This window comes from Talaromyces amestolkiae (genome assembly GCF_001896365.1).
Source record: "Talaromyces amestolkiae strain CIB chromosome Unknown scaffold10.1, whole genome shotgun sequence".
NCBI classification, from domain to species: Eukaryota; Fungi; Ascomycota; class Eurotiomycetes; order Eurotiales; family Trichocomaceae; genus Talaromyces; species Talaromyces amestolkiae.
This window is the reverse complement of record NW_024468046.1, coordinates 1,386,473-1,413,886: the sequence shown is the minus strand read 5'-3', so window position 1 is coordinate 1,413,886 and position 27,414 is coordinate 1,386,473. Positions and strand designations below refer to the sequence as shown.

Genomic DNA, 27,414 nt, shown 5'->3' with positions numbered 1-27,414 from the left:
TAACAGTCATGATATATGCCTCATCGTGAATTTATCCAACATGGAACTGACAGTCTAACCTCATGACAGAAACCCAGCCCGTTTCCATGCGGTGATGTATTTCGACACAAGCTCACGACTCACGGGGCCCCTCATACGCAAAGCCGTAGAGTGCTCTCTAGTCTGAATGGTATCCAAGACCAGTCCACCGCACGACATCCGAATGAAATGCTCATCAAAAAATTCGACCAGGTTCTTGGCAGGATTCTCAGCAATCGGACCATTGTGATTGCGAACTCGCTCCACCCAGTCATTGAACGGAATGATCTGATTGCGAGGGACTTTCAGCGTATCAGACAGCATCGCCGTCATTTCTGCCCATGGCTGGCGTGAAGGATTCTCAATGTGGTAAATGGGATACGGGTTCGTTTCAGAGACGAGCAACTCGCCTAGTGTAGCCGCTACATCATCGACAGGGCACCATGAAAGATTGCCCTTTAAATCTGGGAGAGCCTTCAGTGACTGAGACGACTTGATCAAAAAGGCAAGGTGCTCGACTGGGTTCCAGTATCCAGTTGTGGTGGATCCACTGATCTGTGCGATCCGTACCGTCATTGCTCGGAATCGGTGCGGATGGCAATTCAATGTCTTAGCCAGCATACGCTCGCAGACTAGCTTTGCTTCTGAATATCCCACCGGCAGGATTGAACGTGCCGTCATAGGTTCCTCAGGAACCAGCGGCCGGTTTGTCAATAAAGGATGTGTGCCAACTACCCCGATCGAGGAAATGAACTGAAATCCAAATCTAAATGTGGATGAGCGATTGGCAGTGGCTTGTGTCGCTATTTCGATGAGATTTCGCATCACCTTGAACTGTGTCTCATAGGCATGAATCGTCCGTGTGAGGCTCATGGGCCAGGCGTTGTGAATCACATGCGTGACCTTACTGACGAGATTTTGATATGTCTCCAAGGGTAGTCCGAGACAGGGTTTACTGGTGTCTGCTTCAAGGACTCGAATCTTGGACAGAGATTCCTGGTCGAAAAAGATCCCTTTTGCTTCGAATGACTGACGCTGGCGTGTGTTTGCTTCGGTAGTGCTGGGTCGATTCAGACAAATTACACTGTCAACATCGGGCCGCTGTTGAGTCAAGTAGGCGACGATGTGGGCACCTAGACTCCCAGTGGCACCAGTAACCAAGACGCACCTTGCGCTCGAAGCGAGACCAAATGTTGGTTTAGTATCGAGCTCAGCATCAAAGAATTTCGTGTATTCCCGGACATAGCGATCAATGTCCGATTGGCGACCTGAACTGTCTGTTAATGCTGTGCTCGGAGACAGGGAAAGGAACGACTCGGGTTCGCGATTATCATACCTTGGATCTGACGCATGGGCAATGATAAGTCGCTGAATTCCAGATTCAGGCCGCTTTCCTTCCGTCCAGTCGACGTGGCCGTATCCGACAGAGCGTAAAACCTTCTCCCAGTACGTTGCAGGGGATAGCGCGTGTGTGCGACCATCCTCAAACAGCCACCACCCTTCTATGAGACCGAAAGTGAACTCGACCCAGGGCACCTGTACGGTCATCTCCAACATCAACAGAAATCCATCCGGTCGCAGAAGTTGGTGGATATTTCTGGTAGAGACAGACAGATCTCGCGTGGCATGCACGCAGTTGGTAGCCAAGACAATATGCTGACTGTGCAGAAGCTTAGGATCTGGAGTAGCTTCAATGTTGACCACTTTGAACTCCATGAATGGATAGTTCTTGAACCTCTTGCGGGCTGCTGCAACTAGGGAAGAGGAGATGTCGGTCACTGTATATACTACGGGCACACCCAGTCGAGCTAACAGTGGAACGATATTCGAAGTGGTTCCGCCTGTCCCTGCCCCCATCTCGAGAATACGCAAGGGCTCGTTTCCTGCAGGAAGGCGGCTGACAAGTTGCTCAAAGAAGTATTTTGCTTGCTCAATCCACACCAAGTTGATGGGCGACTTAGCATACATCTCTGACACGACCTCGCGACCTTCAGGAGTTCCAAAGATCAAGTTCAGGCCATCTGCTTTGTCAATAAGACAGTCGGCTAACTTAGGTCCTATCAAAGCTGTGAGCTTGTGTTCGGCTGCGTGAACCGGCCCGTCGCGTAACAGTTCTTCCAATAAGGTGTCCGCAGCCTCGGGAGGTGGTGCTGCAACAGCAGTCCGTGTGATCTCTGAGCCGTTGATATCAATCAATCCAGCATCTCTCACAAGGTTATAGATCAAGTTCATGAATTGTTCATGTTTGGGAACATAGGGCACACGTTCGAGCTTTTGACCAGACACTGCAGACCGGATTGGACAGCCAAGCTCTTCAAATGCATTCAGAACATGTGCAATGACAAGTGCTTTTGACCGTGGCATGACTTTGTCATGATACATGGCGAAGTTACCGTTAGCGATAAAAGTGTCAGTCGCTTCTTTGGCCTCGCGGAAAACGTCAAGCACAAGCGATCCGGGTAGGAGAGACTTTTTTGCGGATTGACTATCACTGTTGATACCACTAATGACATTTGTGCCATTAATACGAGGAGTAATTCCATTGACTTCAGGCATGTCTTCCTCGGTGGGAGTCTGAACTTCGTCCGAATCATCATCTGAAGTTTCATCGTCAATCCCCAGCGTGGATCGAATACATGTTACCAGACTTTGAAAGTCTGTGAGATCCATCAGTTGTGCATTATCTAGTGTGCACTTGAATGCGGTTTAAACCTCCCGTGCTAGTTCCATGCCCATGAGAGAATCGATACCAAGCTCAACCAAGTCCGAACCATCTTTTATCTCGTCCGGCTCGAGCCCTGAGAGGTTGCAGAGGATTTCGCGCGCCGCCTTTGAAATGTCAGGTCCTTGCGCCTTTGCCGGTTTTTTGACGACTATCTTCTTGGTAACCCTGTTGCTTTGGCTAATTGGAGCAAATGTAGGAGCAGAAGCTGCGGTTAATGCCTGGGTCTTTGTAGGCATCACAGGAGCCTGGACTCTAGGCAATTGCAATTCAGAAGTTGATGAAAGTCTTGAAAGAGCCTTCCGTATACCATCCAAAGGTACCCATTGGTAGTTAATTCCAGAAACTACCTCTATCAAAGATCCATCACTGGAATCAAAAGCAAAAACATCACTAACGTAGTTGGTCTCTGACTTTTTGTCGTGTATAGCAAAAACTTCCCAAGAAGAAAGAGACAATTTCTTCGAATTAATTTTGGACGCTCGCATCCACCGGTCAATCTTGTCGCACACGAATATCCCATTTTCTGTCAATGCAGTCTTTTGAGTCATCAAGTTGACAAAGATACCCGCTACTTGACAGAAACAGTCCGTCAAAACGCTATCTAACCATGTTTCCTTTTCGTGCAACTTGACTACTCGCCCAGCCGACAAATCCTCACTGCCAACAATTCTTGTCACGAAGCGGTAGGCCTCTTTATAGTTGACTACCTCTGAGAAAGCACGGTAGATATTGCGGCCGGTGAGCAATTCTTCGGCATCGTTGCTTTCCAGAAGACGCAGGCACCGCTTCCTCCCAACCATACGCTCGAGTCTATCAAAGTCATTCTTGGCTTGGATGTCATTTGCTGGTCGGAACTGGATTGTTCCGGTTGTATATTGAGTCATGCCTCGACCAGTGATTTCTGTAGCGCTCAACTTCCAATCCCAGATAAGCCCTTCGGCGTCCCGAGCATCAGCGTCAAGCCATACCGTTTTGAATTGTTCGACAACCAAGGGATTGAAATACTTGATGGTCTGCGTCTCGGGCACGTAGCTTAGATTCTGAAATTCCGGTCGGAGACCCATCAGAGCATCCAAGACAATTTCCATCTGAAACATGCCGGGGCATACTGCGGCGGTACCAACGAGGACATGGCTTGAAACAAGATGGACAAATTTTTCGTAGTCCGTATTGACTCTAAATCGAAGGGAGTGGTCCTGTGATTCGACAAGAGTGGTAAGACCCTTTGGCAATTCGGGTACTGGAGCTTCTTGGACTATCGTAGTCGTTGGTTGAATAGACTTCTTCAATTCCATCCAATGCCTTGACTTTTCAAATTGATAAGGTGGGAGAATGATAGGTTTGTGTTTTGACTTTTGCGAGGGATGATGTGCCCAGAAAGATACATTTAGACCTTCCTTCCAGAGCTTCATGGTTGAATCGACTAGCATATCATAAGAACCATCGGTGGTGACATTGATAGGTTGAAAGTGTGATGAAGTTGGTTGTCCCAGAGCGCGACGGGCCATGTTTGTGATGGTCGAGTTGGAACCAGCTTCAAGCCAAATGGCCTCTGGATAATCTGTAGCTAGTCGTTGTACGGCATTGTTGAAGAACACAGGCTGTCTCATATGGTTCGCGACAAATTCGGCGCTCAGACTCTCGTTTGTGCTCTTGAACTCAGTACTCCTCTCCAGTCGAATATACGGCCGTCTGAATGTTAGAGTCTTTCCCAGGGCTTCAAGGTCGTTTACCAATGGATTGACCAGATCTGAGTGGAAAGCATTTGTCACATTGAGGGCCTTGACTTTTAGTTCTGAAAATGTGGCATCGGTATCAGCCAGGGTTTTCACGATTTCCATCGCCTTAGCGGTTCCAGCGAGTGTAAAACTCCTGGTACCATTGTAACAGGCGATCGATGGCTCTAACTTCTTTCCGGACAAGGTCTCAGATATAGAAGCTTTAGCTTTGTCCAATAAAGTAGTGATATCTGCAAAGTTTCCCTCAACAGCAATCATAGAGCCCTTTTCGGCACCCCATGTATTCTGGATGAGCTGTGCTCGACCAGCCACCATAATGATAGCATCCTTTAACGATAATACGCCAGAGACGCATAGAGCAGTCAACTCGCCAAAACTGTGGCCAACCACTGCAGCGACTTTCACTCCACTTTCAATCCATGCCATGGCACAAGAGTACTGCGTGGAAAACAGTGCGAGTTGAAGCTGCAAGATATTCTCGATGGGTGATCGTTGGAATATAGAAGGGAAGATACAATCGAGTCCGAGTGATTTGCACATCGCATCGCATTGATCCAAGTAGTTTCTGATGACGGCGATGCCTTCATATATTTCCTTATCCAAGCCAACACAGGTGGAGATCTGCCCGCCAAAGGCCAGAATCACAGGCCTGGCACTTTGAATTTGAGTAGTTGCTGGATTCCCATCGATTTTCGTGACCAAATCGCTACAAGAGCTAGCATCGATAATCAAACCTCGTTGAAGAGAACGATTTGACTGTCGGGAAATTTGATAGGAAAGATCACCTAGTGCAGGCTCTGTTCCTGATGCAATTTTCTGCTGCAAGAATACCTTGAGTTTGGCGATATAGGCGCGAACATGACTCTCTTCGGAACCAGAGAACCAGAATGGGTGCTTCTTTGCGGATGGCGTGGCAGATTTTGAAGAATGGACACTGGGCGCCTCGGTAACAACCATCGAAGCATTTGAACCGGATGCACCATAGTTGTTGATGAGAGCCGCTCGGAAGTCAACATCCCATGGTTTAGCCTGTGTGAAGATATTGATCTTATCTTCAGGCACAGCATTGAGCGATGGATTGATGGTTGTGAAACTTGCTTGAGGGGGAATCACTCCTTCTTGTATCATGAGGAGCGTTTTGATCAATGAAACCACTCCAGAAGCGGATTCGGTATGACCGACCAAACCTTTGACAGATGACAAAGATAGGATGTTGGGACGATCCGGCCCACCAAAGACTTTCCGTATTCCGTCGTATTCTGCAGGATCACCGACTGCTGTTCCAGTCCCGTGAGCCTCTACGACCGAGACCTCTTTCGGGTCGAGCCTGGCTTGTCGTACCACATCTCCAAATAGTTGAGATAGCGAGATTGCATTTGGGACTGTGATTGCAGTGCAATTCTGATTCTGGTAGACCTTCGTGGCCGCGATCACACCGTAGATGTGATCGCCATCAGCTATCGCGGAGGAAAGTTTCTTCAGATACACGGCGGCAACACCCTCACCGCGGCAGTAGCCGTCACCCTTGGCGTCGAATGGTTTGCATTGACCCGTAGTGCTCAAGAAGGACGCACCAGCTAGGTTGTGATACCAGTCAGGACCCGTGAGCATATTGACGCCACCGGCAAGGGCAGTAGTGCATTCGCCGTTGATAATAGCACGACAAGCTTGGTGAATTGCTACACTCGACGACGAACAGGCCGTGTCGAGAGTGAGACTGGGCCCCGTCCAACCAAAGTAGTGGCTAATTTTGCCCGCGAGGAAGCTTTTGAGATTACCAGTAGCTGAATATGCGTTGGCAGGATGACACGCAATGTTGCTCTCGTAGTCACCATTACCGACTCCCATATAACATCCGATATGTTTGTCAAAGTCCGACGCAAAATACCCGGATTGCTCAACGGCTTGATAGGCGACTTGCAACATCAATCGATGCTGGGGATCTGTAGATGCCATTTCTCGGGGACTCTTTTTGAAGAATTTATGATCAAAGGCGTCATATGCATCGATAAAGTTGCCATACCACTTGCGGTTAGGATCAGATTCTCGCCATACAGTTTCCATCTCGAACCGTTGTGTGGGGATTTCTCTGTGCTGAGATTTGCCTGCAGTCAGGACTTTCCAGAAATCTATGATGTCCTCGGCGCCAGGGACCTGTGCAGCCATTCCAATGACGGCAATACGGTCGTCGGGTAAATCTTTCGGGTCTTTGGTCTTAGTATTGCCAAATAGTTGTGCGGGCTTTGAGGAGGTCTTTAGATCGATCTCTGAGGCATAAATCAAACGAGATCCAAGCTTTCGCGCGATACTAGGTGGAACGCAACGCTCTGAGCCGAAACATACCACTGAAGAATCGTTTGAACCAAATTGAGATGAGTAGGTAACACTGACAGTCTTGTACCACCGCGCTTGTTCAAGAAGCACTGTTCGAAGGGCCAAAATATGCAGGTCGCCTGTGGTGATATATTGCCCACCTGCGGCTGACCTAGTCGAAAAATGCAACTTTGACGTCTCCGGAAATTGGAAGTTGTGGTGAACGTTGCAGAACTGGAATAGTTGTTGCGCGAGTTTCTCGTGCTTTTGCCAGTGGAAGCGTCCACGGAGCGCAACTGGTGTAATGTGAAGACCAGCCGCCTTCAATTCCTGGATTAATAGAGAAGCTGTTTTTTCGGATGTTGTCACTGTAGCTCGCTTCTCGTCTACGAATACAGAAATGTAGGTCTGCCACTTCTACATCAACATTCTGTCTGAACTGAATAATACGGGGTCCTTCTCACCTCATCAAATTTTTGCAGAATGCTCGTCAACACCTCATCCGACTTGACAGAGTTCCAAGAGACCGAAAACGATGATGATTTCCCATCACTCGTTGGCGACGACTCTTCTGCATCCACCAAGGCACCGAGCAGCATCGCCAGTCTAACCGCTGTCTTTCCATAAATGTAAAGCTCCGCTAATGTAGACGAGCAAGCCACTGCAAATGCGCCTAGAGTGCCCGTGCACAAACCCAGCGTCTCTATGCTGCTCGCTAAGCATGCAGGAAACCTGTCAGTTTCCTTCAGCTCTGGAAAAGCAGCGTGCAAAAAGTCCCTGTATTGGGTCAATTGAGCAATTACCACCAAGGGACTGAGAAGGATGTTCGAAAGCGGAAATGAGGATAATGGTAGTTCGCTATTGTCTAAAGCTGCGCTGAGCTCTTCTAATTGTTGTTTGCCATCTATATATTGAAAAAGACTGATCTTCTTGGAGACCGTCTCCCAATGACTGGGTAATTCATGAACTACTTCGAGTGCCCATTGGTGCTGAGCTTCCTCATGTAGCTGAGTCCGAAGCTTTTGGAAAGCTACGATATCAAAGTTGAGAGCTTGAGGACCGAATACCAGGAGTGTTGGATGTTGTTCCTGAGAATGAAATAAGGTAGACCCATCCATGGTGATTATTATCAGAAATGTATAGTCGATACAAAGTGTCAATTTTTATTGAGACTCCGTCAAGACCAAGTTCTCCTTTTAGCAAGATGTGCCTAGCCAGCGTTGAAGCTTGTCATAGGCCAAGACCAAAAGGTTGAAATAAAATTGATTTGAAGATAAATTTCGAATTCAAAAAGTCAAAATAATCAAGACAGGGACCACGAAGCCGTAGAATAACATTTATACTAGAATACAGTAACCCTGAAACTGTTCTTATCTCCCCCCGAGCTTTCGTGTATCGACTTGTCTCCCATAGATCAAAGAATCTTGGAGAGATGCCATTCGTGTAGAAATTGGCTAGGTCGATATTAGCTCGCTCAAACTAGTATAATAGGCACACACTGTATCAAGAAGTCCTAGGCTCTTGGCTGCTGAAGAATCTCTACAGATAGAAAGACATGTGTGTCATGGTTTCTCTCGTGATTGGCCAAGTATTTTAATACTGATCAATACAGATTACGCCAGCCAGCTCGGTCAGGGCGGCAGGAAATATCCGCTTTCATCTCGCAGCTCCTGATATAAACAGAACCGAGTACGGAGTAGACGAATGGATCTCTTGCAAAGATAGTCAGTCTCGATGTACACGGAGCCGAAAAAGATAATCCGAAGATAACCTATACTTATGCTATAGCATTGAAAGGCTATAACATTATGTAAGTCCGGTATTGGGGGCCACGAAGCTTATTAATTATACGTCTATTCTAAGGTATGTTTTGACATCTGACTGTTCGGCAAAAAATTTAGCTGTGTGGATCTACATTAATGAAGGATCAAAAGACTCGGATAGGAAATAGTCTGCGAGATATCATTTCAATGATAGATAGATGCATCATAATTATTTGCCCAGATCGTGTGTCGTGTAGTCTTGAATCCGACTTATTCAGGGCGTATACGCGGAGAGACCTGCAAACATACGATTACCCTATTCTCATGCTGACGTTGTAGTGAGGAAGCGATAGCCAATATCATCGCATATCAACTTATTGTCAGTATGCTCAATTGACTCCTGTCTGTTTGGCTAGCTCACGAATCTCAAAAATAACCATATCTACATCATTTCGTTTCAAAGGAACACGGTGATCACCATCCCATTGAACTAGTGACTTACTCCCAGGCTCGCAATAATCCTTATAGAGTTTACGATGTAATTCCAAGCCCTGATCTCGTAATCCGTGGACATGTATTGTGGGGATTCGCAGGAAATGCCCCTTGAAAAACATAAGCATTGAGTCATTGTAGGCAAAGTCTGTCATCTGCGCGGCGTCTGGTAATGGAGGGCTCGGTTCGGCGCTTCGATCCTCATTATGATTCGTTTCCAAAGAAATTAGAGGTGCACGCCCAGCAAGCAAAACGCCAAAATGAAATTTTGGATATGATGATAGCTGTTGTTTTTGACGTCGTTCTCTTTGTTGCTGGCGATATAGTAGACTGGCGCAGACCTTCGCTCCTTGACTGAACCCCAAAAGTGCCACCCATTCACCCGTCGCGCCTTGAAGGTCATCTAATCTCATCGCTTCATTTAAACAGTCGTCAAGAGCCTTCACTGTTTCTTCAGCCGTAAGTTCTGGCTGTTCTGGCCGCCAACGTAACCAGCGCCGAAATGGTCCCCATTGACTATATACTGATAGCACATCTGGACCAGCTTGCGAAGAGAATGGAGCATCTGCAAACACGAAGCGAAATTCTGTTTTCAATTGACTGATTATACGTCGACATTGTGTTCGAAATATTTTGGCATTTGTCCCTCCCCCATGAAGGCAGAGAATACGTGGAAGATGGAGAGTTGAGTCTGGTTGTTCCCGTGCCATTATATCGTTTTCGACGGCTTTCTGAATCGTGATGCTATACAATCCATGTAGGGATATGAGTGAATGCGTGATTAGATTGCACGATTCTCACAACTAAAGCAAGGAGCTCCAGAAAATGAGTAAGCATTTTGAGCCTATCTCCGTTATCCACGTATGCATACCTTGCAAGAGCTTAAGAGATTTGATAATTGGGGTCGATTTCTCTACTCTTCTTTTGGTCTAGTCAGCCGCGGATAAGATAACTATATAATCATATATTCTCAGTCGCTAAAAGCGTGCAAGTCTCACATATCTGGAGATGGCTGCATATGTACTAGAGTGTGATACTTGTGACCTTATCGTGGCCCACGACAATCGAGACCCTAGATCAAAGTACATATGTGCCTTGGATTTCTCGTATATGTAGCCTTAAACTATATGTTATCCATGCCAATTGTACTTCGTATATCTCCTAATAGGTACTTTACTCCGACTGTCACAAATAATCCGCTGTCATTCTCGAGCCATGCCTCAATGGGGAAATATGTGCTTTCAATAAACGTTGGAGTTAGGGCTAGATTAAAGTTTCTGGAGCGGACAGCTTCGGTCCCGCTCGCGTTCGGCTCGGGGGATTTACGAACCGGTACGCCCCTAGCCCCCTAAGAGATACATCCTTAGAGGCTAGGTCACGATATAACGAAAGACAACAGTGGGATCGACATATTACATGATACCTTGCTATTGACAAATCATGGTCTTGCATGAACGAGGCGGTTCGGTCCATCTGGCTTCCAGTCAGGATAGGGGTTCGTTTCCTAGTCCTGGGAACGAGCGAAGACACGAGGATAGTGCAAGAGTGGAAAGTTATGAGTGGACAATACTGGTGAGAACAAAGTAGCTACCTACAACAATTCCGCATGCGCGGGGAATGCAAACAGCGGTCTCCAGAAGAAAGACCGTACCTAGTAATGACCAATCATCTATCGTCTAGTCTGTCAGATATATGGTCATGCACAATGAATGTCTCATATTGAGTATAAATACATGTTTAGGTATTGGACAGGTCTATTCTCAGTATATACCAGATTCATAGCACTTTTTAAACCAAAAATCAGTGACCCGAAGACAAACGAAAAATGCCTTCTTCAACTAAATCCTCTTTCTATTTACCATCTGTAAATATTACGCCATATCTACAAGATCCTGACAGTTCTGAAGCTCAAAAAGTCATTGACGATATTCGTACCGCTTGCAGATCAACTGGATTTTTCCAATTGTTGGGTCATGGAATCCCTCGCACATTGCAGCAATCTGTCTTCGACGCCGGAAAGAGATTTTTCGCCCTTCCAACAGATGTCAAGCTTGGCATGGACTGTCGACGTAATGTAGGATTTCGTGGTTACGATGCTATGGCGTCGCAATCATATGAGTCTGGTGTTCTCCCTGATCTCAAGGAAGGTTTCATGATGGGAACCGACATGTCGGAGAACGATTTTCGAGTCATCAATCGACGCTTCTTTATGGGACCGAATGTGTGGCCTCCTGAGTCTTTACTTAAGAAGGAAGACTTCCGCCAACCGCTCGAGACATACTTTGAGGCCATGATGAAACTTTGCTGGACTGTAATGGATCTAGTGGCAGCAACTCTACCTTATGGGCCAAATATCTTTGATGAATGGAAAGCCAATGACCCGGCTTGTCCGTTCCGCCTCCTTCATTACCCGCCTACGCCAGAGCCGGTCGAGGGACAGAAGCGACAACTGGGCAGTAGTGCACATACAGACTTTGGGGCAATAACACTTTTGTTGCAGGATGAACATGCCGGATTAGAGATACAAGATCGAGAAACCGGGGAGTGGATCCCAGTACCACCAAAAGAAGACGCATACGTGATCAATATGGGGGACATGATCAGCCGGATTACAGATGGGCATTATAAGAGCAGCATTCATCGCGTGATAAACAGGAACAGTAATGATAGGTACAGTATCGTCTTTTTCTTTGATGGTAATATCGATTACAAACTGCGTCGGCTAGACTCGAAGGTTCAAAGTGAAGATGAGGCGCTCACGGTGGAGGAACACATGGAGGAGCGCAGGAACACCACCTACGGGCTTAAGAAGAAGTGAATACAGTAGCGTGTTTCTGCTCGATTCCTAGCAGAAGGCTTATAAATGCCAAGTCGTCTTTTGGATAGTTCTATTGCCTATTCTACCAGAATCCCACGCAAAGATAACCCCAAAGTATGTAATCCCTGTCTTTCTCTCTTTACTTCGTAGACCAGCTTATAACACCGAGTATAGGTTTTCTTCGGTCAAAAACGCGGACATAGAAGTACTAGACATCTTCAGGAGGTGCATATAACTTTTCGTAGGGTCATTCACATTCTTCAATTGCCGAAATATATCTAATAGTTCTTCCAGTCGCGCAACGAAAGATTCATGATTTAGTCTGTTGCTATAAAGGTACTCAGCGCATAACAGAAGCGGAATTGGCATCAGTGGGTGGACCTGGAAAGGCTGTCAGCCACTTCGAAGTTAAAGGGGAAATGTGGTAAAACACCGTTATTGAGCTAATCAAACTCTAACGTACCTTGAAGGGTTGGTATTCCTTAAGGGCACCGGCAAGAGCGATGATCCGCTCAGCAGCAGCTAAGGCATGTTGCTGATATGGCACCACCTGTCTGGCCCATTCGCTCGTACCCCATAAGGCAGATTCCATACCTTGACACAGATGGATGATTGTGACTTGACCTAATATATTTGAAAACAGGTTCAACGGGTCGTACATATCCGCCAGCGAGAGGTAATTTTGAGACAATATTCGGAGGCGACTGGTAAGGATGGTATCTAACCACTCCCGCTCACTGGGCCATTCGGGTGCAATATCTCCATACGCACGGCGTACGATATACCGTTGCCCATGTGCTTTACTTCGTCCACAAATGGTTGCTAGAACTATGCACTCGTTGAAGCCTGACTTAACCCGGGGTCTGTGTTCTAGTATGACTTCGGAAAGAAAATCTCCCAATGTCTGCTGGCCGCTCTGAAACTCTAGCTCTGAAGCAGGAAGACGAGTGCAGATCTATATGAGATTAATAGGTAAGCGTTTGTTAAAGGTTCATAATGAGACAAGGATATGTACCATGTGCTCGGTCAGCGTGACAGGCCAGCTATTGCGCATGCTGAGCAAGTGATCAAGAAGATAGGCCATCCAAAACATTCGACGTCGTTCCTCAATTTCGATAAGATCTGTCGTGTGACTGTTTGCCCTCGGAAATGCATCTTGGTTTAGAAGGTCTATTTCATGCAGTCCCATTATTTGAACCAGACGAAATGCCCGTCCAGCGCTCATCCATGCTTCTTGATGAAGTGTCCGCATAGACTCAAATGTAGCAATCAAAATCCAAGCTTGAACCTGTTCGGTATCTACGGAATTCTGGCCGTGGCTACTGAGACTCAAGGATTCCAGAATCTGCTTTGTGTCCTGGTACAGAGATTCTTGAAGGTACCGAAACTGGATAGAAAGAAGCGTAGCCAGAGTCCACATTGCATACTGCAGGCAGACCCTGGATGGTTTCTTATTACTGTCTTTAGACCAGGATAAGTATCGGCGTTGATGCAAAATTGGAATTGAATCATGAACTCGATCAAAGTAGAGTTGATCCCTAGCATCATTGTTAGCATAATACAGTCATAAAATCATCTCATTCGCCGTACTTTGCTTGAAAATATGATTGGGCCTCAGCAGCAGTTCAGAATGTTGAGGACTTACAATTCTGCATGTGTTATATCGGGAAGTGGAGGGGTGCCACTAGAAATCATTGTGGTGGGAATTGGGTTTAACTTTGGCATTTGGTTCGGTGATGAAGTTTTCGGTTCTGATAAGGATATCTTTTCGGCTCTAATGGAAGTGGCTGGAGACGCATCGCTCAAGCGCGAAGTAACTCCTATCATGTTGTCTGCGAGAGAAGAGGAATACGCCATTGATTTCGTGATCAATTCTGTTGGAATGTCTATATCGGAAATGGACGTATTCCTTGTCTGTGAAGGTGAGGTTTCGCTGAACTCGAATTCGCCGATGTCAGTGCCATCAGTCGATTCGCTCAGTATCACCAACGGCTCGATATTCTGTCCTGCCTGATTTGCAGCAGCTAAACGACTTTCTAACAACTCTACGGGCAGCTTTCGCATTAGCACGCGTTGTGCAGATGTTCACGGTCTTCAGCAATTTGTACCATACCAACTCTATCTTTCAGCGCCTTCAAGTACCCCTTCTTTGGTCCTCGAGGACGATTTGTACTGACGATACACTCTACTCCAGTCTCGCGACAGACTCCACACTGTGATGATTGACCGTCGCAGCGTAACTTGCGCCTTCGACATTCTTCACATGCCGAACCGGGACGCTGTCGTCCTCGTCGCGCCTGTACCGTTGATGAGTCACCTGCGTCCGCGTTCATGTCGCAAATATCTTTATTGATTGCGAGGACCAGAATGAAGAATGTTATGTCTATGTTTTTAGTGAAATCGTACAAGCTCAAATGAGTCTTCCAATTCCACGGAACCGCCACCTGATCGTTCTCAATTAAAGAACATCAAATATTAATGAATTCACTTCATACATAAGCTTTAAACCCCTATGACTAACAATTAGTGGATGTTGCGAGCAATCTCTCTGAGATATACCAGACTCTTTTAGCTCACGTATCTTGGTATATAATAGGTTGGTCCGTATGCCTGCTCCCATAATAGTCTAGGAGCTAAGATTAGGAACGTGATTCGGTACTACCGCTCATGTAATAGCCACGTGAATCAATGTATATTTGCCGCTTATACACCAAATGTTATCCAGAATCCGACCCCTACTCAGTCAATTTACTAATCAAAGCCGGGTATGCGGACTTTCATCCCCGCCCTTGCAGAGTAGATGAAGAATATCATACTATCATTAGTCGTGAAGGCTGTGACCAACATTTAAACGGAGTCATGGCTCAAGGTTATTGGCCCGGAGTAGCTCGGAATTTGCACTAAGGCCCCCTGCCTGACAAGGATTCGTTACTGTATCGGCCTAGGCTATAAGCTAATCACATCTTCGAGGCCTTCTGTAAGCCACTGTGCTAAGTTTAATATCTATTGTGAGTGCTAGGGTTAGCACTAGAGCTGTCTGCTGTACCTTATGGGCCAACTAGAGGTTAATTATTAACCAAAACTATAAGCTAATCACACCTTGAACAAAACGTGTCGATAGAACATGGTCAAAGTTTGAAACCTAAACGTCGTTGGGTAACAGATTGCGAGTAATTCAGCTGACTAGGTCACTAGTTTCATTTTAAGATACCCAAGCGCGATTTCAACCTTATCGAATTAATATAAATGTTGAATTCAATTAGTGGCTGAGTGACCAGTGTACGGCTCTCCTTGATCCGCATGTAAACACAAAACTTAAGGCTTCTTATAGGCTCAAAATCTCCCCGTAGGTAGTTAGAATATACATACACGATATCACTGCGCAAGCCAAAGCTTGATCCATGCCCGTGAGGTACTTCTTGTCTTTTCAATCCCGTATGAATAGGCTCTGCCACATGTAACGAAAACTTAAAGGGAATTCCAAAATGGAGGATGCGCACGGCCCAAACCCGTTGAAGCAACACAGAGACTTGGTGTGTACCGTTAGCGAACTACAGGGGTCAATTTAAACTAATTTGGTGCATGGGGGCTACCGCGTCCTAAAATTTTAACGCTCCTCCAGCCCAAGTGGGGGGCCTGAAGAGTGAATACGAGCCCTAATACTGAATCTGACTCTCACTTGATACTAAACTCACACTGGAACATTGTCGACTAGATTTCTGACTGATGACAGGAGGCAGTTTGAAAATATCAAGATCTGATAGAGCAGATCTATATGTACCCAAAATTTCTAATCTTACGGTCTGCTCACAAAAGCAATTAATGGCCAAGTACATTGGCGCGCACACGTCTATGGTGCGAGACTATAATTCGAGGTACTAGAGAAAATACTGCATGGAGCACTCCATCACTCCGTGATGTATGAGATCGTAAAACTTGTGGGACGCGTGGACTAGCATCCCACCCAAAGCTGGCACCTAAGCACCTTGATGTTTGGTCTACCCACTACTCCGTCCGGCCCATTTAATGCGTTTGACTGCTCCGCACATATTATAGACCTTAATTCGACATGAGGCTTATCACGTTCTCCCGAATGTCGTTTTTCATTGCTTTATCTGTGCCATTTTCAGCTGTGGTACACCTAGTACCTCTTTAGGTAAGTAACATCGAGTGATACGAAGTCAGAGACACCCTCGGCGGCTCGGCCTGGCCCGTCTTATCGTTGCCACCTGTTGAAGTTTCTTGAAGCTATCAGATCCAAATTGTACCAGAATTGTTGCCTCATGTACTTCTATTAATATCAGGGCACTATATTACATGAAAGGTGCGCCAATAGTAGCTTCGTCTCCGAAGACTGTCACGCTAATCGGGTTCTCGCAAGTTAAATATCAGCTTCAGGTGGATGAGTTAAACTCCGCTCCCCGCTGATACTTACCATGGTTGGCTAAGTAGCTTATTCATCCCATGTATAATATATAACAAAGAGTTTGATATTACATCCATTCACCGGCTCATTTATATTGATCTAATGATGATAGATTGCAGGTCAGAGGATTGATGTTAGGGCTAATTTTCGTTTTAGGAAATTTTCCCGATACTTTTCCTAATAGGAAAGCGGCAAGCGCGAAGTTCTTTCGCTCCGCGACATGTCCGATTCCTTTTTCAGTGTGTGCCGAAAGCCGACACCATTTTAAATTGTAATACTCACTTCAGACATGCTCATGTAGTCGTAGGGTCGTTAGTAGTCAATACGTATTACGTTTCTTATCATCAATCAACTTTTATGGGTCTTGCAAGGTGACTTTCTCGCGGTACTCGTCATGATGTTCAGCTTTGATAATACCGAAGTTCATAGTGTACGGAGCGGTTCTCCAACATATCAATTAACCCACCCAACTCCTATATTTCCTAATTAGGATGGGCTATACATGACTGCACTGTAAAACTTGCATGAGAAATTTCCCACATGTCTTCTTCATCAAGGTAAGAAACCCCATTCAAGTGTGTGACTACTTCTCAATTATACTCTGAATATAATGGAGCAAATTACAATTGGTGCGTTCTTGCAGGAGTCATTCGACTTTTTGATCGTGGGTGGTGGTACCGCAGGTCTAGTGCTGGCCGCTCGTCTTTCAGAACAGGATCATGTTCGTGTCGGGGTGATAGAAGCGGGTAGTTCAAAATTAGGAGATCCGAAAGTCGATTTGCCTTCTGGAGTTGGGATGATGATAAAGGATCCCGAGTATGATTGGGACTTTCAAAGTGTACCGCAGGTAAGTCACTAGCTTGTCTTGTCCTAGCAATGACTAATGAGACTTTCCCCAGAAAAATACCAAAGATAGGGCATATCATTTACCAAGGGGTAAGATGCTGGGAGGCTCTAGTGCAATCAATTTCATGGCCTATGGTCGGCCGTGCGCAGAAGATATTGATGACTGGTCTTCGAAGTTGGGGATCTCGGGATGGTCTTGGGATGACTTGTTACCCTACTTCAAACGAAGCGAGCGGTTGACATCGGACTTATCAAAAAACCTTGAAGACAGTCCTCTCAACTCCAGTTACCATGGCGTAGATGGAACAATTATTACCTCTTTGGCACCATGGCAGCTGCCTTTTGAGAAGACACTTCTTCCCACTTTGGACGAGGTTTCGGGTATTGCTCGACCAGCAGACCCAAACAGTGGATGCCATCAAGGATTCTTTCGATCTATCTTTACGATAGACCGAACCACAAAACCAACTAGAAGCTACGCAGGCAGTGGTTATTTGGCGCCGAATATTGGGCGCCCTAATTTGAAAGTATTGACTAATACTGTGGCAAACCGGGTTATCTTAAAACGGTCCACTAGTAGTTCCTATCAGATTGGTGGTATAGAGGTACAACATGAAGGAAAATCATACGTCTTGAAGGCCAAAAAAGAGATTATTCTCAGCGCCGGAACTTTCCAAAGCCCTCAATTACTCGAGCTTTCTGGAATTGGAGACCCGAGAGTTCTCCAAGAGGCTAATATACCCTGCCTGGTACCAAATTCCGACGTGGGCAACAATCTACAAGAGCATACAATGTCAGCAGTAGTTTATGAGCTTGCTCCTGGACTTATCTCACTCGATTCTTTGAAAGACCCTGAAGTTTTCCAAGAACATCAACGCCTTTATAACGAGCACAATTCGGGAGCATTGTCGGGAATTATCAACCTATTCGGATATATTCCTTTTTCATCTCAAGTCAGCTCGGAACAGCTTGAGGAGACACTGCAACAAATCACTGAAGCTTCGTCAACGGTAAATCCTGGGCTCCGCCCTCAAAATGCTGAATTTCAAAGAAAGCAGCAAGAAGCAATTGTAGCCCGTATGCGAAATCCGAAGGCCGCAGACACTCAGGTAGTGGGCTCTCCTGCTTTTTTCAACATTGCAAAGGGCTATAATCATGTTGGCAAATTGATGGCGGGGCCGCCACCGGACCATAACGCCTGCTACTCTTTAGTTCTGAGCAACATGTACCCTCTATCTCGTGGCAATGTACATATTCGCTCTGCTAATGTCTCTGATGCTCCGCTGATTGATCCCGGATTCCTTTCCCACCCTGCCGACGTGGATGTCCTCGCAGCTGGCATCAAATTTGCCGATCGAGTCTTCAAGTCTGATCGAATCAAGGATTCTGTCATAAAACGAGTGGATCCCCCACTCTCGGTCAACATGGATAATTTGGAGGAGGCTCGCGCGTTTGTGCGCGAGCGTATCGTGAGCTATCACCACGCCTTGGGTACCTGCGCTATGGGTCAAGTGGTAGATTCTAGACTACGTGTTAAAGGAATTCATGGACTTCGTATTGTAGATGCTAGCGTTATGCCGATGCAGCTGAGCACTGCCATCTTAGCCACCGTCTACGCTGTGGCAGAGAAAGCGGCAGATATGATAAAAGAGGACCATGGACTTCTTACTAGGTCCACGTCTAAATAGTCAAAGTTAAATTACTGCCTAGTTAGTTTATCCGGACGTACCACTCCTGCTGAGCAGTTGAGGTTGATGTCGAAAGTTCAATTGCATGGTTCAGAGTATCTAGTAAGACATCCCATGCTTTGATAGGTCCTGGTAGATGCCAAATAAGTTATAAACTGGTTCGACTTTCTTACTAAGACATATTGCAGCCTTTCCAACCCGGATTTTCAATAAATTAAAGTTGTCGATCTGTTTATGTTTATCCAGCTACATATGCATCCGTGTACGGGCCCATGCAAGTTTGACTGGGGGGGGGGGGGGGCTGCTCAAATTTCCCAGTACCCAGACTTGGCTTGGCCTCCTAAAATAATTGAGTGTGTCTGTCAGCTGAAGCCCAATGATCCTGGCATAATCAGCCAGTAAAGTTAGCCAGTAATGCCTGCAGTGAGGATCCTGTCGGCTTGTTTCCTTCGATTTGAGCGCATTAGTGGATGCACGGGGGGATCTAGTGCTAAATACAATGCGGAATAAAATTGTCCGAGAAATCATTAGTAACAAATTTCAGCAATCTTTTCTCCGGCTTTGATTCGGTCGTTCGCTTGCCCATAAGCCTAATCCTTCGAGCGCCTTAACCAGGGCAGACCTAGACCACGAGATTGGCTCGATACGAGGGCGGAAACAAAAGACGCCAAATTGATGAACGTCGTTTAAGGCTTCATTATATTTTCAGAATACTAGCGAGTTCAATTGACCGGGGTTCCGTGAGATCGGGCGATACTTCCCCGGAAGTACGGGCAATTTCTGGCCGCAAAGAGGTGCTTGTCAGTTTACCTGAATGAGCTATCAGCGGGCTATTCACCGAAATTATATTAGAAGGTAGTTGCAGTTAGGCGTTCATTTTAGGCTTTTGGGGCTGATATACATTATATATAGCGCCCCACTGCAAGGTCACGACTGTATTGAAGGATAAAAGCGGATTATAAGCTCAGTCAAGCAACCGATGATCTTCGTAAATCATACTTCCTCCATTGGTTCTTGCTACTTCAATATACAATACTGGCAATCATGCGAGTCCCTACTTATTCAATCCTCTACTTTGGTCTAGCTGCCAGCAGCCAGTTCGACCCCAGAAGCTACGCCACCGAGGATGTTATAGTTCGGGATGTGGCTGTTATCGGTGGTGGCTCTTCAGGTACATACGGTGCAGTCAACCTTCAACGTCTAGGAAAGAGCGTGGTATTAGTTGAGAAAGAGGCCTACCTAGGCGGACACGTCAATTCATATACGGATCCCGCTACTAGAACGAGCCTTGACTATGGGGTGCAGACGTTCTGGAACATCACGACTACTCACGATTACTTCGAGTATCTCGACATTCCCGTCAGTGTATGGACAGTTGATAACCTCACCAACGTCTATGCGGACTTCACGAGAGGAGATGCTTTAAACATCTCCGTTGGCGAGGATTATACGGTGTACGTGGAACAGCTCAACAAATATCCATACATAGAATGGAGTTGGGACCTCCCCAACCCCGTACCTTCGGATCTCTTACTTCCATTCTCAGAGTTCGTTGAGAAATACAGCCAACAAGACCTTGCATATAGCGTTTATTTTAACGCTCAAGGAACTACCAACTTCTTGAATCAATTGACTGTCAATGTTTTCAAGTACGTGGATGGCTCCTTTTTGGATGCCCTATCTGGCGGAGATGTGGTAACTTCCGACCACAACAATTGGGGAATATTTGCCAAAGCTTTGGCTCTACTGGGTTCGGACGTCCTTCTTTCATCGACCGTTGTCTCTGCTCAGCGCTCAACAAATGGTACCGGTGTGAGCCTCGTGGTACAGACTCCTACAGGAAACAAATTGATTCAAGCATCACAACTGCTCATCAGTATTCCGCCACTGCTTGAGAACATGCAACCATTCAACCTGAGCACAGAAGAGTCCGATTTATTTTCGCAGTGGGATTACGGCGCATATTATACCATGCTTATCAACAATACTGGTTTACCAGCCGGATACCGTTTCATTAATGCCGTAGCCGATTTCACGACAGACTTCAACATCCCCACGCTTCCAGCACCCTACCAAGTTACCGAATCACGCGTTACAGGTCTCTTCTACGTTTGGTATGCGAGTCCATATGTGCAAACCCAAGCCGAGGTGGAAGCGGCGGTATCAGAGGTAGTCCAGCGACTACAGGTTACAGCTAATGGAAACTCGACTACTACCCACGCGCCGACCTTTGTGGAGTTCCGCAGTCACACGCCTTTTAAGCTAGTTGTCTCAGCCGATGTTATAGAAGATGGGTTCTATAGCAAGTTGGAGGCGTTGCAGGGTCAGCAGAATACTTGGTATACTGGTGCGGCCTTTCTTTCGCACAGCTCGGGGATTCTTTGGAACTTCACGGCCTCATTGTTACCGGAGATTATTTCCGCTATTGAGAGTTCCTAGTCTAATGTCTGATCCGTCCTGGCGGTTGGGTCGGTAAGACTTGTTCGGCTCAGCTTTTCAACATGATCATAATAGGAATTGGATCAATTCGCGTTTCCAAATTACAAGAGTATATACAAATAGTAAATCTCTTTACTCATATTTAGTCAATCGACCGTCTCGGGTCGGGTAATCTGCAGTGCAATGTTCGGAAATCGGGATTCTTTCTCCTTAGGGCTTACGGTCCAATTTCTTGAAGGATCCGTATTCTTGTAAGGCGGGAATTGTTAGACTCAACCTACTTGTCGATGCCTGTATATTGATACATGCATACTAGCATCTTCGTATTTCGTGCCATTGCCACATGCCTTGTGGTTCTAGATCGTTAGTGCCAACAAAATCAGTGAAGGTCGCCACTGCCCATGATAATAATGCCTTCTAATATATGTACCGAGCCGGCAAGACAAGGATAACATTGGATTGTGCGTTTGATGGAGATTAGAAATCAAGCATTCGGCAAGTTAAGTATATGAAGGCGGGGATGTAAGACTCTGTCAGATTTTCTGTCTAACTAGAGACATGAATATCGGCATCACGATAATTACAGACCTGGTTTGTATACATGGGGGACAGTCCAGGCCGATACCAAGAGCAAAACGACCCTAGCGCGAGGTTTTCTGAATTCCCTCACCAGTATCGAGTCTTGACAAATTCATTTTTGTATTTCAGTCGAAATGGCGTGGCCTTCGTCAGCGGGTAGATTCAACCTTGACTTACACAAACACGTAAATGCGATGGATGACTGACGAGCACAGGATTTACATTTACGTCCAAAACATACAATGACACATATCCGACGATAACCGCGGCAAATTGCAAGCAACGGGGTCGTGCTGTGTTTATTAGTGGTGCCTCCAAAGGTATCGGGCGATCGATCACAATTGCTTTTGCACAGGCAGGCGCCTCTGGTATTGCAATAGGAGCCCGAACCCCGCTCGATGAGGTTGAAAAGGACCTGATAGCCGCAGCGCAGGCGGCAGGCCATCCAGCGCCCCAAGTTTTAAAATTGGAGTTGGATGTATCGGATGAAGCCAGTGTGGAGGATGCAGCTAACAAAACTAAGGAGGTTTTTGGCGGCCTCGATATTCTCGTTAATAATGCGGGACGTTTAGAAGAGTCGGCGCGAATTGCCGATTCAGATCCGAAATCCTGGTGGAATACATGGGAGGTGAATTTCAAGGGGACGTACCTGATGACCAGGGCATTTGTACCATTGCTGCTTGAAGGTGGAGAAAAGACCATTGTCAATATGACCTCCATCACAGCTTTCATCCAGCGACCTGGTGGATCGGCTTATCAGACAGGGAAACTGGCACTTTTACGCTTAACTGAATTCACAGCCACGGAATATGAAGATGAAGGCCTCGTGGCTTGGGCAATTCATCCAGGCTGTATAGCGACGGAACTCACGTCCATTTTGCCGCCGTTTGCCAAGGAGAAATTGGTTGATGAGCCAGCTTTAGTGGCCGATACGATAGTGTGGTTGACGCAGGAAAAACAGGCGTGGTTGAACGGTCGATATATAAGTGCTAACTGGGATATGGAGGAGCTCTTGAGCCGGAAACAGGAGATCGTGGATGGGGGCAAGCTTAAAGTGCAACTCGTTTTATGAGCCATGATTATGCAATGATGGAATCATAATTAGAATGATCGAATAGAGTGTGATACTCGACACCATGTTCTTTTCTCGAGCACTTTGACCAGTATCAAAGTCGCCCCATGTGGCATTTGTTAGCAGGAGATGCAATCCCTGAAAATAGCATGATTAATGGGGGAATGTGAATTAAAGGCGGTAATGGTTACACAATCAATGCTTCTTTTGGCAAATGAAAACAAGAGAGGTCAAATAGTATACATGGTATGATGGTTAAAGAGCGACATTGCCAATTCTTGGTATGAAACAAGGTGTGGCATGATTCGAAGCCCCAAAAATATAATACAGAAATCCGCATAGATGTACAAATATCTCCCATGAACGCCGGCGCATATGCAGTCAATGTGAGAGAAGAAACAAGCTACACCGAATCGGCAAGCCTTAGTTCACAACCTTGAGGCCGATCGACTTAGCCTGAGCAATAACACTCTTGCACAACCCTTGCAGGCTCAATCCCGACAGCCTCAATTCGGAGTGCTTGATCTTGGCGATTTCATAGACGTGTTTGAGAGTCACGGATCCAATCACTTCTGTACCGGGGTTTTGAGCTCCACGAAGCCGACCCTTGCGCGGGGGTACTCCGGATGCTTGCAACAAGAGCCATGAGGTAGTGGGCGTTCGCAGTTCGAAGGCAAATGAGCGATCAGGGCGGATGGTGATGTAGGCTGGAATTGGGGTACCGGTTTCGAAGTTTGCGGTTCGGGCGTTGAACTCCTGCAAGTCTCCAGTTAGAAATGACGCATGCTCCAGCGTTAAGAATTCTGAAAAGTCTTTTACCTTGCAAAAGTCCATACTCTTCACACCTTTACTACCCAAAGCTGGACCGACAGGAGGACTCGGGCTCGCCTGGCCAGCGCCGACGATAAGTTTGACGAATTGATCTTTGGCGAGAGCTTTCTTTGCCATTTTTGCAGTTCGAGAGAATTTGTTCCTGCCTGAGTAAGGATTTCTGCTGCTGCTGAACGGGCGACAGAAGGCTAGACGAGATTAGCGAGTGATTTAATATCTCTTTACTAGCGAGCCAAGCACAAAAACATTCGGAACTTTTCTTGAAGGTCATTCGAAGTCTTGGCGCGACGGGGTCGGGTGATAGATTTTCCGAGATGTCATTTATCCATACAACGGACAGAAAGTACTGTCTGTCAAAACACCATTTGAACCGATATTACATATTTTATTACAAACTCATTTTCAAGTAACACCTTCTCGAGAACCAATATCTTTTAAGTCAATCAGGGTCAAGTGAGCTGAAAAAAGTGATGATGCTAGGCAGAAGATTGGCCTAGTAAGCAGTCCGCTAAACCAGATTGGGCCAAAATAACTCGCTCTGATTGGGCAGAACTCTCGACGTCATCGAACAACGTGATCTCATCTACATAGTACTTCTCTTCTTCTCTTTCAGGTCATTCATCCCTTCTTCTTGTTTAATTCGACGACCTCTCTTATCATTCAGAACGAATTCACCTTGAGGAACTGACAAACTCGACTTTTTGAGCGGTCAATCAAGTCAAAGCGATCATCCTCGAGGCGGCTAAGCATTGGCTGCTCCGTCACGGCTAGTCCGTCCCGCTCTTTTTGATTGGGATTTCTTAAGCTGCTCAGTGCTCGCTCATCTACCCCTCACAACAAACTCAGCTCTTTTACTTTTGACAATACGCAACGCTGTGATTATTCGAGCCGAATTTGTTGCTGTCCTCTCATCGAAAACAATACAATAGCACCGCAATATCGCAATTATGAATTGGCTCAAGCAGACGTACGATCTCCCCCTGAAGCTCCTGTCTGCACAAAAACAAATCCCGATCCGGTCGCTGATAAAAAGCTTCCCATCACAGATTGGCCAATGTTGCCGGAACCCAGGAACCCATCTATGGTCCTGATGCTATTCAACCCGTCAGCAAGCAAGCAGAAAAAACGCCCTACACCGAGTTGAAGAAGGAGGATCTCAAATGGAGAGCTCCTCAGTATACCTCTGTGGAGACCCAGACCTTCTACATGATGGCCGATGATGGTACTCTAGCTTGGGTGCAAGTCATCTACAATAACATTGCGTAGGCTTCCATACTGAACTTGCAGATTGCGAGGCATTCTGAGTTTGATAGTTACTTATATGTTTATATAGTGGCCTTCACACAACTTGCCAATTCAACACCAAAATCTACTCGCTCGACGGCAGTGCGCCCCATCTCTGGCATTCCGACACTCTTTATAACCACCTTTTCGACCCGGACATGTACTCTTTCGGGGCGGATAACCTCGCATTGACACTCAATGAAGCAGGCGACGCCTACACAATTAAATCGGCTGTCAACGAGAACAGTCTGGTCAACCTGACCTTCGCCCGCAAAGCTCCTGGTGTCGTTATTGGCGAGAACGGTACTTCATACTTTGGAACTGACCATGCCAACCCCTGGGGTTCTATGTCTCATGCTTTCTGGCCTCGTTGCACTGTGGAGGGTACTATTACTACTAAGGAGAAGACTTTTGACTTGAAGGGGCTGGGTTTCTACTCCTTTGCACTCCAGGGCATGAAGCCCCACCACGCTGGTATGTGTCGAAGCTCTATTTCTATATCGAGTGAAATGCTAACAGATACAGCCGCTCGATGGAACTTTGTCAACTTCCAAGGCCCCTCATACTCGGCTTGGTTGATGGAATTCACAACCCCTCCTTCATACGGCTCAACTGTCGTTAGCGTTGGAGGCGTTGTCAAAGACGACAAAATTCTGTACGCAGGATCGACAAACACTGCAACACATTTGGAAACGCATACCGATTCTGACAATGACTGGCCCGAGCCTAAGAGCATCAAATTCACATGGGACGGAAAAGGCAAGGAAGGCAATGAGCTTCATGCTGAGTTGGAAGGATCCCTTGGCAAGAGACTCGACAGGATAGACGTTATGTATGAGCTTCCTGGATTTGTCAAGTCGTTTGTTGGCAGTGTTGCTGGCACCAAGCCATATATCTACCAAGTAAACATCCACCCTCTTGTTAATCTATACTTCTCTAACAGCACGACAGTACTCTCCCCAAGACAAGCTCACGCTCAAAGTCAAGGAAGGCGAAACCGAGGTTTCGGAGCAAGGCAGCATGTTCTCCGAGGCTACCTTCATCTCATGAAAAATGGGCTCAATCTATAACCAGCTTTGGACTATGACCATATATATGATGATTATACAACATGGCGAAACTCACTCGCTTATCGGCGTTTGTGGGATGCTTTTGGATGAGTCTTGTGGGAATCAGGGGGAGATGCTTGTTGTTGAAGCATGACCTACCATACTACTATTACTACACTTTTAGCTATAATAATCGTATAATCACAACTTTCTTACTCTTGGCTTGGCTTKCCTAGGGCTGGGGATACAAACGGACACTTACTTGTTGTCTAGCTTGTTTGCACCTTCGTCTTCCCCTCTCTTCATATCTCACGTTCTCTCTTTCTCTCTCATCCTTTTCCTTCTGCCCCTCTTCTACTTTATCATTTTCACACTCTTTTTCTCTGTTTTTCGATCACACGTATTGAACCCCCCTTTTTCAAATCAGAAGACCACACCTTTTTCTTCTCGACATCATTATCATCCAATTTCTTCCAACACTCTTGAAAAACTCTCATGCCTTCAGCAGCGTCTCGCGGCCTCGGGCTGCATGCCAGCCGTCGGTATGTTCCCTAACCATTTTGGCTAAGATCTGCTCTACAAACGCTATGAAAACAACGACTAACCAGTTTCCTCAACTCATACAGTCGGAGATTCCTCACTCGAGACACGATACAGGGAGTCAGTAAGTCCAACCCCCCTCTTCTGTTGTTGTCCGAGTACGAAGACCAAGACTGACGTACGTCTCTTTCTCATGGACAGCCAAGCCAGCTATTCGGTTCGTCAAGCCATGCTCATCTCCCTTTCCAGATCTCAATCTTACCATTAAGTAGCCGCCTGGCCCGTCGAGGAGGTATCAAGCGCATGTTTGCCAGTATTTACCCAGAGATGCGTTTGGTATTGAAGCAACGCCTTGAAGAGGTGCGTATATCTAGTCTCAAAGGGAAAAGGGTTGAGCTATACTAATTTGACATGACACAAATCAGATCATTAAGAACCTCGTCCTTGTACTTGAAAGTTCTTCGACTCCAAGTCATGAACGCAAAGTAAATTTTGCTCCTCACTCAACTTGGCATGTCCAAACGAGAAACTAACCACTACCTCTACTCCCAGACAGTCACAACGACCGACGTATGTTTGGACTTCCCTCCTGATCGAAGGACACTGCTTTGCTTGCACCTCTTTTTCGTTGAAGAATTACGAACTGGGACTAACAATCGCGCCCTCTTTTTGGGCTATGATGAGGATCAGGTCGTTTTCGTTCTGAATCGCGTAAGCTGGAGATACTGTTTCAGGAGTGGAGATTGAGGCTAATGCAGCAGGGATAAATAGATGGGCCACACACTCTATGGT

General features: G+C 46.3%; 7 protein-coding genes across 7 annotated transcripts; 5 read left to right on the top strand and 2 right to left on the bottom strand.

The window, feature by feature from the left end:
• Window positions 1-60: 60 nt before the first annotated feature.
• On the bottom strand, window positions 61-7,913 carry BHQ10_005964 (uncharacterized protein; the record flags this gene model as incomplete). The annotated part of the gene is made up of 5 exons (XM_040878497.1): window positions 61-2,675; window positions 2,790-2,920; window positions 3,350-3,783; window positions 3,853-7,209; window positions 7,260-7,913. 5 exons carry the CDS (start codon window positions 7,911-7,913, stop codon window positions 61-63), a joined length of 7,191 nt encoding a protein of 2,396 aa, XP_040734468.1.
• Window positions 7,914-10,875: 2,962 nt separating this feature from the next.
• BHQ10_005963 (uncharacterized protein) lies at window positions 10,876-11,868 on the top strand (the record flags this gene model as incomplete). The annotated part of the gene is made up of 1 exon (XM_040878496.1): window positions 10,876-11,868. The coding sequence occupies one exon, from the start codon at window positions 10,876-10,878 to the stop codon at window positions 11,866-11,868; it is 993 nt and encodes a 330-aa protein (XP_040734467.1).
• Window positions 11,869-16,904: 5,036 nt separating this feature from the next.
• BHQ10_005962 (uncharacterized protein) lies at window positions 16,905-18,828 on the top strand (the record flags this gene model as incomplete). The annotated part of the gene is made up of 2 exons (XM_040878495.1): window positions 16,905-17,141; window positions 17,194-18,828. The coding sequence occupies 2 exons, from the start codon at window positions 16,905-16,907 to the stop codon at window positions 18,826-18,828; spliced, it is 1,872 nt and encodes a 623-aa protein (XP_040734466.1).
• A 1,044-nt stretch (window positions 18,829-19,872) lies between these two features.
• Window positions 19,873-21,267, top strand: BHQ10_005961 (uncharacterized protein; the record flags this gene model as incomplete). The annotated part of the gene is made up of 1 exon (XM_040878494.1): window positions 19,873-21,267. One exon carries the CDS (start codon window positions 19,873-19,875, stop codon window positions 21,265-21,267), a length of 1,395 nt encoding a protein of 464 aa, XP_040734465.1.
• A 713-nt stretch (window positions 21,268-21,980) lies between these two features.
• On the top strand, window positions 21,981-22,918 carry BHQ10_005960 (uncharacterized protein; the record flags this gene model as incomplete). The annotated part of the gene is made up of 2 exons (XM_040878493.1): window positions 21,981-22,002; window positions 22,062-22,918. The coding sequence occupies 2 exons, from the start codon at window positions 21,981-21,983 to the stop codon at window positions 22,916-22,918; spliced, it is 879 nt and encodes a 292-aa protein (XP_040734464.1).
• A 423-nt stretch (window positions 22,919-23,341) lies between these two features.
• BHQ10_005959 (uncharacterized protein) lies at window positions 23,342-23,866 on the bottom strand (the record flags this gene model as incomplete). Its single annotated transcript, XM_040878491.1, has 1 exon — window positions 23,342-23,866. The coding sequence occupies one exon, from the start codon at window positions 23,864-23,866 to the stop codon at window positions 23,342-23,344; it is 525 nt and encodes a 174-aa protein (XP_040734463.1).
• Window positions 23,867-24,696: 830 nt separating this feature from the next.
• BHQ10_005958 (uncharacterized protein) lies at window positions 24,697-26,083 on the top strand (the record flags this gene model as incomplete). The annotated part of the gene is made up of 5 exons (XM_040878490.1): window positions 24,697-24,740; window positions 24,796-25,011; window positions 25,083-25,507; window positions 25,559-25,935; window positions 25,985-26,083. 5 exons carry the CDS (start codon window positions 24,697-24,699, stop codon window positions 26,081-26,083), a joined length of 1,161 nt encoding a protein of 386 aa, XP_040734462.1.
• Between the last annotated feature and the right edge of the window lie 1,331 nt (window positions 26,084-27,414).